Consider the following 10,935-nt stretch of genomic DNA (forward strand, 5'->3'; position numbering starts at 1 on the left):
AAATAGATGATGAAAACTTATATTTTTCTTACCAACATCTTCCCATTTAACAGAAGGACTTCTGTCAATAATCACTGTATTTATCATTTCAACCAGTTTTGCATCATACCCATTACCAGGTTCTTGAACAGCTTTTGAGCTTCCAGCATTATTTGTCAATCTCTTAGCTGTTGCACTGTTTCTATTAAAAGAGGAAGGTTTCCGTATTATATCTTTCCGAGCACAAGAGATTTCTGATGAAACTGCTGGAGCTTGAGAAGAGGTTAAAGTATTCTGTGAAGAATATAACAGTAAACAAATTAGGGAACAGAATAATCAAATCTAACAAGTCAACACTAATAGTAATCCCATATCCTCTATCCTCGTCACTGTTACACTATTCTATTAAAAGAGGGAGGTTTCCATACTATATCTTTCCGAGCACAAGTGATCGCCGGAGCTTGAGAAGGGGTTAAAGTATTCTGTGAAGAATTTAACATTGGACACAATCAGGGAACGGAATAACAAGTTAACAGTAATCAAAGATGTATAAAATAAATCTCATTGTGAACAAGCACTGATTTCACTTATCTCTTGAAAGACATGGAATATCATGGATAAAAAGAAACTTTGGTTTTGACATTTCTTGCTTAAATGAGTGCTCACAAAGCGAAGTTAATCCTGTATCCTGTTTGACATAGGTTCTTGCATATCATGCAATGCAAATAAGCTATCCCTCTCTTTTTTTATGAGTAATAGTGAAATTTTATTAATTCAGTAGCTGATTTAGATTTGTAATCTCATACAACATTCCTTGGAGAGGCGCAAGCTGCAGCCTCTCCCAATAGCTTACAAGGAAACTAGGAATAGATTACATAAATCACAGCTGAGCCCAAAACAGTTCTTCCCTAATTACCCCTTGCTTGGCGAACACATCAGCCAAAGAATTTGCTGATCTCCCCACCCAGTGTATAGAAACCAACATATTCCTTGTCAGCCAATTAAATTTCTTAATTTCATTCTTGTAGCACCATACAGTATCCTCAGGGTTTTTCAACCATCCCACCACCACCTTGGTATCCCCTTCAATAATTAGTTGCTCTACCCCCAATTGGTTTGCAAATTGCATCTCTTGCACAGAAGCTAATAGTTCTACCCTAACAGAATCACCAAATCCTAGAGGACCCGAGTAGAGCAGAACAACCTCTCCAAACTCATTCCTCAGAACACCCCCCATTCCAGATAACCTTGGATTGCCCAAGACATCAAAATTCAGCTTCGATGAGCCTTCAAATGGGGGAAACCACCTTGTAACTACTTTATTCTTAATGGAAGAACACCTCGCTACTGCTGACCAGTTTCTCCAAAAGTCATTAAAGGAGAATTGATGAAACATTTCCTATGTCTTCAACCAAAGTATTGCCCTATTCAACACACAGCCTTCAATTCCTGGCTGCTCCTTTCCTTCTCTTAAAAGATTCTAGCATGCCTTTCTTCCCATAAATTCCAAATCAAGGCTGCTCGAGCACATCTCCACAGCAGCTACACCCAAACAATGAGAGTAGCCAAGCCCATAACTCTGTAGAGAATGGACAAGATATTAGTAGATGGTAACAATCCTCCCCATGATCTCTACAAAGGGTACAACAGTTGGGAGAAATACAAAGGAATGGTCTTCTCTTTTGTAAGTTATCTAAAGTGTTTAACTTTCCCGTAATACATTTCCCAACACAAAGCCATAATCTTTGGGGGAACCGGCCTGCACCAAATTTCCTTTGAAGAAAACACTTGTTGAATAGAAGACTGAGAAATGGACTTAAAGTAAGAAACACGAGTAAAAGTCCCTTTGGGCCTATGGGCCCACACCCTTTTGTTTGGCTTGGAAGGGTTCAATCAAACCTGACTTAAGGAGAAAAGAAAATTAAAGACGGAGTCAATTTCATCATCCCTTAATCCCCTACTAAACCTGAAATCCCAATTAGGAGAAAAGGGTGTTCCCGAAGGTGAGAAAAATTTTGAGACTGCCTCTTTTTATACAATGAAACAGAAAAAAATAACAAAGGGAAAAGGTCCTGTAAGGGGGTATTTCCCACCCAAATGTCCTCCCAAAATCAGACAGCATTACCAGAACAAATTCTGTACCTGACAAACCTGAGATATTGAGGAAGAGTGTTGTGAATAGCCTTCCAAGGTGCTGCCAAATTAGCCCGCCTTGATACACTAGTGTACCACCCATTCTCTGAACAACCATGAATGCTTCCCACCACTTCATGCAAAGGTTCCCGCTCTCCAACAGCCACCGCCACAGCCATTTCCCCAACAAAGCTCGATTTTTTTCAATCACCCTCCATATCCCCAAACCCCCATCTTTACTTATTTTTTTGATGAATGAAGATATTTATTAATCACAGAAAATAGGAGTTACAAGTGACCCGAGCAGAGGCACGGGGTACGATCTTCTTCAGAAAAGCCTAAAGAAAATTCTTAAAAACCGTTTTGAATAAGTTACAAGGTAGTCCAAAACAAACAGTCCCAAGAAACCCCTTGTTCGGCTAATGAATCAGCTATAGCATTTGCCAATTTGCTCACCCACTGAACACTAACTGTCATGTTGCTAGTCAGCCAATTCACTTTTTTAAAGAGGTCTCTATAACTCCAAATGGCAGAATCCGGGTTTAGGAGCCATCCCACCACCACCTGTGAGTCACCTTCGATTAATAAATGCTCCACCCCAAGCTGGTTTGCAATCTGAATCCCTTATACAGCAGCTAGTATCTCTACTCTTGTGGAGTCACCCACTCCCACTGGTCCTGAAAATAAGGAAATAATGTTGCTATTCTTATTTCTTTGGACCCCTCCTTTACCCGAAGTCCGAAGGACCCTCATCTTTACTTCTACACACAATTTCTCACTTAACCAAATGATCCTGTTTTCCTTGTCTTGGTTCCCACAGGAAATCTCTCATTAGCTTCTCCAACCTCCTAGCTTCCCTAAGTGGTATCTTAAAGACAGACACAGAAAGTATGTGGGTAAGTTCGCCAATGTAGCTCTTATCAAGGTGATCCTGCCTTTCAAAGAGATGTAATTCTTCTTCCACAAAGCTAATCTCTTCTCCAACTTTTCTAGCACTCGAGTCCAAAATCTACTCTCCCTAGGATTTGCCCCTAGGCCCCCTAATGAGAGCCCTAAGTAGGACATAGGACAAGAAGAGATGGAACACTCAAGACACTCCGCAATAGCTTTGACCTCCCTAACCTCCAATTAATACCCGCTATGCAATTATTTTCCAAATTTATTTTCAGATAGAAATTCTTTCAAAACCTTTGATTAGCTCCTTTAAGTTAGCTACCTTTTCACTCACAGCCCCTTCACAAAAAAAATCATCAAATCATCTGCAAACTGAAGATGGGTGACTGGGATCTAGTTCCTCCCTACTCTCCAACCCCTAACAAAATCTTCTCTATCGGCCTTAGTAATGATTCTAAGCACATCAGCTACTAAAATAAAGAAGAAAGGAGAGAGGGGATCCCCTTGTCTGACACCCCTGCATGCTGGAAAAAAGTCCCTCACCACACCATTAACCAAGATAGAGTAGTAAGAGGAACTAATACACCCAAGTATCCATCTATACCATCTATCCCCAAACCCACAATTCCTCATCACCTTTGATAAGAACTACCAATCCACCGAGTTATAGGCCTTTTCCAAATCCAATTTACAAACAAATCCTCTTGGCCTAGACCTTTTCATCTCCTCCACACATTCATTCACAATTAAAACTTGATCTGTTATTTGTCGTCCTTGAATGAAAGCCCCTTGGGTTTGGCTAATGATAGAAGGGAAAACTTTTAGCCAGGATTTTATAGATGCTTGTCACCAAACTAATAGGCCTAAAATCTTTTGGGTGGTTGGCATCAATCTTCTTAGGGATTAGAGCAAAAAATGTTGCATTGGCTCCACGGCTATTAGGTGTAGGTGGTTGTTTACAAATTCCTTAAATACTTCAAATAAATCATTTTTTAGCACCTCCCAACAATCTTGATAAAAGCCCACTGTTAAACCATTTGGGCTTGGAGCTTTGGATCTATCCATTAGAAAGATAGCTTCTTGATCTCTTCTTCCTCAAAATTCCTTTCCAAGCATCTTGCCTTTTCATCATCCAACCTTGGCCATTCCATCCCTCCCACATCTACTCTCTCAATCAAACCCCTTCTATAAATCGATTTAAAATGGTTAACAAACTTCCCAATTGTGTCATCCTAGTTGGTAACCACCTCCTCATCTACTTCTAGCTTGGTCAAAAAATTCTTTCTCCTCCTCCCATTGGCCAGGTCATGAAAGAATCTAGTATTCCCATCACCTTCCTTAATCCACTTGTGCCTAGATTTTTGTCTCTAATTGATTTCCTCCCTCAGTAGTACCTCTTCCAAATCCTTCTTCAATTGTCTCCTTAGTCCTTTATCATCCTCAGTCAAAACATTTTGATATTCCTTCAAATCCAAGTCCTTTATCATCCTCAATTTTTGTTCCTTGGGTCTTCCAAAATGATCCCTTTCACTTTTTTTATTTTGGATCGTAACCTCTTTAGTTTCTTATGAAACCTAACCCCCTTCCATCTTACCCCCCTCATCTCCTCACCCCATCATTCCTTCACTTCATTCACAAAATCCAAGTGGGTTAGCCACATATTTCAAATCTAAAAGGTTAAGGTCCAATAGCGAAGGACTTCATACCTATCTTGATAGGGCAATGATCAGAAGTGACCCTAGGCAAATCTCTGGCAACTAAGTTTTCCAAACTTCTCTCCCAAGCTAAGTTAAAGAGAAACCTATCCAATTTCGAACACATGGGGGTTTCCTAAAGGTTGGACTAAGTAAATCTCGTTTGCAAAAGTGTGACTTCCTTCAACTCATAATCTTCAATGAATCCATTGAACTTCCTCATGCTAATTGTAATTGCCTGTTGGGGATTACTAGTTTCTTTAGAGAATCTAATTACATTAAAGTCCCCACCCAGGCACCAGGGGTCATCCCATAGCCCCTTGGATTGCATATAACTCCTCCCACATTTCATCTCTCTATAGGAGTTAGGGACATAGACATTGGTTAAACCCCATACACGACCATCCTCTACATTCTTGAACTTAATGGATATTGAGAACCTACCTATCAAATCTTCCACTACATCACCCTTCCACAGTGTGACAATCCCCACTAAAGTTCCCCATGAGGGTGTTGAAGTCCAACCTATTCTTCTAGACCTCCAAATACTTCTAAACCCATCTTCCATCTAGTTCCATCAGTTTGGGTTCTTGTAATAGCAAAATCTTAGGTTTTCCGCTTCTAAGTAGATCTTTGATTACCCTCCTCTTTCTTGCACTCCCTAGGCCTTTTACATTCCAACTAATAATTTTCATGGGAACAATGTTGTAGCATCACACCCAACAAGAAGTCTCAGTCTCCTTATTTTAGGCCCTTCTTCCTATCCCTTCTACCACTAAATTCTAAATCTCCCTCGACGTCCGAGATTAGCCTTTCCACTTCAGATCTTCTTTCTTCTTTTTTCCCTTTTTCCCTCACCCTTCCTAATAAAAGTTTTAGCTTCTTCCTTCTCTCCAACCTTTCCAACCATTTGATCCCCCTTCTCAGTTTGTGGTGTCGATTCTACTATTTTACTTCCTTCCCTATTTATATGAGATAAGTTTTTGCAACACTTGCTCTCAATTGGCCGCAATAGCTTTCCACAAACCCTTCCTTCTGGTTAATTTCCTCCAAATCAGTTTCCAAATTCTATCTGCCTCCTCACTTGTCCCCTTACTATTTTCCTTCCACCACCTTATCTTTTCCTTCCACTATCACCCTTTCTCTTGCGTCATCTCCTCCTAGGTGGGAAGCTAGTGTATCTGTTTCAAGCACAGCATACAAGCCAATACCCAAAAACGAATTGACATTCATACTTGGTAAGACAGGAAGAGTACAAGGAACACTGGAATTGAATTGTTGGCAGGTTTCATTTGGTTTTGAGGCCTTTTCCCTTTCTGGAAAATGTTGCAAAGTGGGAATGGTGGGAGAAACACTTTTGGTTAACCTACCCACTTGGAATTCCTTTCTCAGTATTTTCTTATCTAGATTACCCTCATCAACCCTCAACAGAGTTTTGTCCCTCTACACATAAACCTTGTGGCTGCTTGGAATCAGGGTCAGCTCCCTCGGCGAAGGGGAGTGTAGTTTGCGCAGCTTTAGAAGCAATTTCTTCGCCATTTCGAGCTTCCCAGCAACCTTCGTCTTCTAGCTCTTCATCTACAAACAGAAGTTATGTATGCAAGCTTTTCATTTCGAGTAGATTCTTGTTGCTTTTCAAGATCATACTACTCAAACTTACAGTTTCATCATCGTCGGAATCATCACTACTATCTTCTTCATTCAACCAGTCTTCGACCTCTATCTTATTAATATCAGTTCATTTGATGCACCTTGAATTGTGCCTGTTAGAGGAGAGATGCTTCATTGTCTTAGAAGGGATTCATTGTAGAGAGCTTTGAGCTTTAGGACTAAGATTTTCCACCTAGGTTGTGTGACCAACAGGGAGCACTCAAGGGAGAAGAAGATAGATGATTACTACTGTCCATCAACAAGTCCACCCTACCAGTGACATGATTACTTAAGGATGCCCTTGGCCCATTAACCTAGATTAGGCCTTGGGCTCGAAACTTTTAAAAGGATCAATGGGTTTTAAGTGGGTTGCAATTAAGTCTGTCCTCGACCCACTAGAATTGGGCTCCAATCGAGTAAGCCCACTCATATGTGTTTGTTCGCACACGTGACTTTTTAAAAAGTCATGCCCCCTATTTTAGTTATCGAACCACACACCTTGTCTTTTGGTCCGGCCTAAGGTCGTCGGTTCATCTCCCCAACTTTACCCGTTTGAAGGTCTTTGTCCTTTTCCTCTGAGACCACCTACACATAAGATCTGTCATGTGCTAGGGGGTTTCCTTACTTTCTACGCCTTTGACCCTCCAATTGCCCCGTCTTTTTGGTTTCCCAGAAGTGGCTGGCCCTTTTTAGTGTAAATTTCCTTCCCATTTGAACTATCCAATCTCGAGTATCCACGTAAGGCTTCTTCTTCCTCCTCACCTCCCTCCATACAAGCCTCCTTCCACAACCCTGTTTCAATGGAGGAGGCCACCCAAATGGACATGACACTCCCCTTTGATCTTTGCTCTATCTTTCATGGGATATCTTCAGGCTTCACACCACTTAGCAGAACTGCCACAAAATGAAGATCATCGCAGAAGGCTCCTTCTAAGCGTCCTCTACACAATAAAGCTATAGACTCTGCCACTTCTTGTTTCCACTGATGGAATGGCAGGCCTATTACATGCACCACAACACCATCTTCAACAAAGAAGTCCTTGGAGTTAGACGTTGGACTCCATTTGAATACTGTGAAGGATCCAATCTCAGACCAAATATTGAGAGCTGATATTTCCACTTCATTTTCTACCAGGTCTATGAGGGCTTTACATTTACCAAAGGGGGTTACTATGAATACTCCTTTCTACCCTGTTGTTGCTCTAATGTACCTCCTCCCTTACGAAGATTGCTTTTTCATTTGACATCCTTGACCTAAAAACTCATGGAGTAATCTGTTAACTTCCCCCCATCCATGGCTCTGTTTTCCTGCTAGGAAGCCTACTAGTTGCCTTCTTCCCCTATTGAAATGCTCAACCAAAGCTACGAAGAAACCTTTTCTATTCCTCTTGCATTCAACCACAAATCAGTTGCCTTCTTTTGTACCACATTCCCGCAAGTTTGTCTGCTTGCCTTTTGAAATGAATCCCATTCTTGTTCCATGTAGAATATCTAAAAAAAGCCAAACTCCAATAAACCAAAAAGGTCCCAACCAAACCCATCTTACCTCAAAAGAAGTATAATGCTTCAGCTTCATCTACCAAGTATCTAAATATTGTCTCCCAATTAGTGACATCATTAGATATTGTTTATTGGTACATTATGCTTGTTGAGTGTGGAGAAAGTTGTAAGTTTGTGAATGTAACACACTCGTCAGGTTCTAGTGCTATTTCTTTTTTTTCTGCTGTTCTCCCTTTGTAGATCAATAAAAAGTATGCTTTTTCCCTTCTTTTCCCCTGAATGGTTTAACAGCATTCCCTCTTCAACTTCTACCTCTTGTCAGTAAACCCTTGACAATCAAGAAAATCATGAATACTTTCTTAAGCCGCACTCTTCAGATAATGATGACACAACTTAATTATTTACATAAATCTTAAATTTCTTGTTGGTGGATGTAACCTCAGAATATCCATGACTCGTGAGTTAATGGCTTATCTTGCAACCTAACTCATGATTAATTGTATATGATCATTCAAATACTTGATAGGAGTAGGTGATATATACATGTATCAAAAACTTCTCCTAACAAAATTGTGAGCTCACTTGGTTTCTTTTAACAACTTCCAGAATTTTTCTTGATTTGGAGTGCAAGAACATAGACACAGAAAAATTCAAATTTATATGAAAGACGATGCCAAATGTTGTGACTTCTTCAGTTGCACTCTCGCCAAATGATTAAGAATTTGATTTTCTATTTAAAAAAAAAAAAAAACTTTGAGGGCAACGGAATGAAAAGCAATTTATTGGTTGGCTCAGGACTAGGATTTGCAAATGATAATAGCACTGTTATAATTAAAGAGAAAAGGAGCTAAAAGATTTATAATTGGATTCCTTGAGACTGATCCATACCTTGTTTGTTGACATCCCAGCTGAAACCGAAAATCCGAAGAGAGGGAAAATGCACAACAAAATGAAATATAATCATCTCTTGGTCCCATATCGTGTTACAGTACAACGATAGCACAACGAAATGGCAATAGAAATAATCATAGTGGGGCATGACACTGAACCTGTTCGACGATTTAAGACTTGAAGTCTCTCTGCAACCTGTTTCTGCCATTTGGATATTTTTTGGTGATAAGTCTTCACCTTCTCTTGCTCACTGGAACATGAATAGTGTAACAGAGTAAAAAACCAAACCTACAAATCAAGTTCACTACGCAGAATTGGAATCGCTGCTAACCTGGAGGAGATGTACAAATGTGGTCTGGTGGCATTGGCTTCAAGCAATATACGCTGAGCGTTATTATAGTGGAGGATAGCTTCATCGCTCAAACCCCACTCTTCGGCTCGAACGGCTTTGTCGATCTCAACCTTGGCTAGATCAAAGTAGCCTTTAAGCTTGCATGCGGTCCTTTCATTCGAAGCGGTAGGTAAAGCGGCGCCTTCCATGGGGCTCTCTCTCTGATCGTCGGAAGTTGCAGGGGCGATTGCAGGTGCAGTTGAGTGAGGTTCATTAGCAGAACCCGGGCCGGAGAAGATATCACCCAGAGAATCAATAAACCCTTTGAAGAAACTCATTTCTGTAGCATGGAGGTTGAGATTGAAATCGAGCAAGAAGAAACAATTGAAAGGAAAAAAATGAAAAAGAATATCACCAAGAAGGAAGACAAAAAGGAAAAAGGAAAAAGGAAAAAAATCTTTACCGCATCAAAAATAACAAATTGTGAGCACTCCCAGAGGAATTCATTCTATGAAATGTCAGTGAGATTCACTCAGAAGCAGAAGCGATCGAATCAAGAGAGGAGGGAAGAAGAACAGAACCGACGGTGGGACTCTGAGGGCTTCTTTATGACTACATCGAGCCACCTTTTTTGCGTAGCCAGTCCGGAATCCGGATCCTCTGCGACGCGTATGTAGTAGACTCTACACGGAGTGAATTATCCTGGAAATGCCCTGCAACTGCAAGGAGGACACGTATCCTTGTAAGGGGCATTTATGTCATTTGACAGCCTCCTCTTCTTACGTTTCGTTTTCTCAATTCTCAGCGCTTTCGATTTGCGAACTCTTCTCGGAGACGAATATGACTGACCATTTATTCGTTGTTAGGATCGTAGATTCGTAGTCCTCCCAATCGTTCCTAGTCATACCGTAAGCTCCTAACTCTCAATCGTGTAGTAATCTCACCACACGATTCGGTGAAAGGACAATACTGGCCATCGGATCTATTTGACTTTGGACGCTTGAAGAAGTTTCGAGTCTCAACTCCCAAATTTCATGCGGGGCCGCCCTCTCTGGAGTGCAACGGCGGCAGCGGCGTTGCTATCTTCCTGGGAACGAGCATGATGATGCTAGCAGCTAAGAAGAAAATTTCAAATTTCAGGATCTTCATGGTTCATACTTCATACCGGTAAGAACTAATAACTACCTAAACTGACAACGAGACAAGGATAGTTGAACCGCCACCATGGCTCAATCTCAGAAACTCGTTGACTCGCTTAATCGACGAATGCAAGGAACAAGGACTAGGTCTGCGAGAGAGCTTAAAAACAAAACAAATCCATTCGACCATATTCCTTCCCAAACTTCCAATCTTGCCCATACGCGAACTCTACTTCCGTACTACGAAACTGCTCTACCGGGCTCTCTCCTAAAAGTATAAACAAGTTGCTTTACTTCACATTATATGAGTTGAGCTTGGATTTTTAGTCTTCGGATTGGATTTGAGCCTAAGAAGTCAGGTTATTTTATTTTTGGGGTTAGGATCGGCTTTTAAGTAGTCAAACTTGGCCTAACTACATATATTCACACACATATATATAAAAAAATATATGTATATATGTAATTTTGCATATATATTTGCATATGTATTTAGATATATACATATATATGTATACATATTTGTATAAATGCATATACACATATATGATTTTAGAGTGGGTTCATTAAACAACTCAAGTGCATCAAATTACAATGAAGGCTAGGCTCGAGTTAGGAAGATTGGACTTGACCTCAAGCTTGGGCTTTAAGTCCAAATTTTAGGGTCAAGCTTGGGTTGACTATAAACCCAGCCTAATCCGTTCAATTATTTGGTTAAATTGTTTAT

General features: G+C 40.5%; 1 protein-coding gene across 4 annotated transcripts in view; it reads right to left on the reverse strand.

The window, feature by feature from the left end:
• The window catches only part of LOC104611886 (AAA-type ATPase family protein), a 40,975-nt gene extending 31,077 nt beyond the window's left edge, over positions 1-9,898 (reverse strand). For 3 of the 4 annotated variants that reach the window (XM_010279151.3, XM_010279152.3, XM_088895728.1), the window contains exons 1-6: positions 9,536-9,898; positions 9,073-9,412; positions 8,900-8,991; positions 8,739-8,758; positions 408-461; positions 33-273 (exon numbers count right to left, since the gene is read on the reverse strand). In XM_010279151.3, the coding sequence (XP_010277453.1) occupies positions 33-273; positions 408-461; positions 8,739-8,758; positions 8,900-8,991; positions 9,073-9,410 (745 nt within the window). In that variant the 5' untranslated portion in view covers positions 9,411-9,412; positions 9,536-9,898. The remainder of the gene's footprint in view (positions 1-32; positions 274-407; positions 462-8,738; positions 8,759-8,899; positions 8,992-9,072; positions 9,413-9,535) is intronic. The other variant, XM_088895727.1, reaches the window with a different exon arrangement.
• Between the last annotated feature and the right edge of the window lie 1,037 nt (positions 9,899-10,935).

This window comes from Nelumbo nucifera, chromosome 1 (assembly GCF_055504915.1).
Source record: "Nelumbo nucifera cultivar China Antique chromosome 1, China Antique-T2T, whole genome shotgun sequence".
In the NCBI taxonomy this organism is placed as follows: domain Eukaryota; kingdom Viridiplantae; phylum Streptophyta; class Magnoliopsida; order Proteales; family Nelumbonaceae; genus Nelumbo; species Nelumbo nucifera.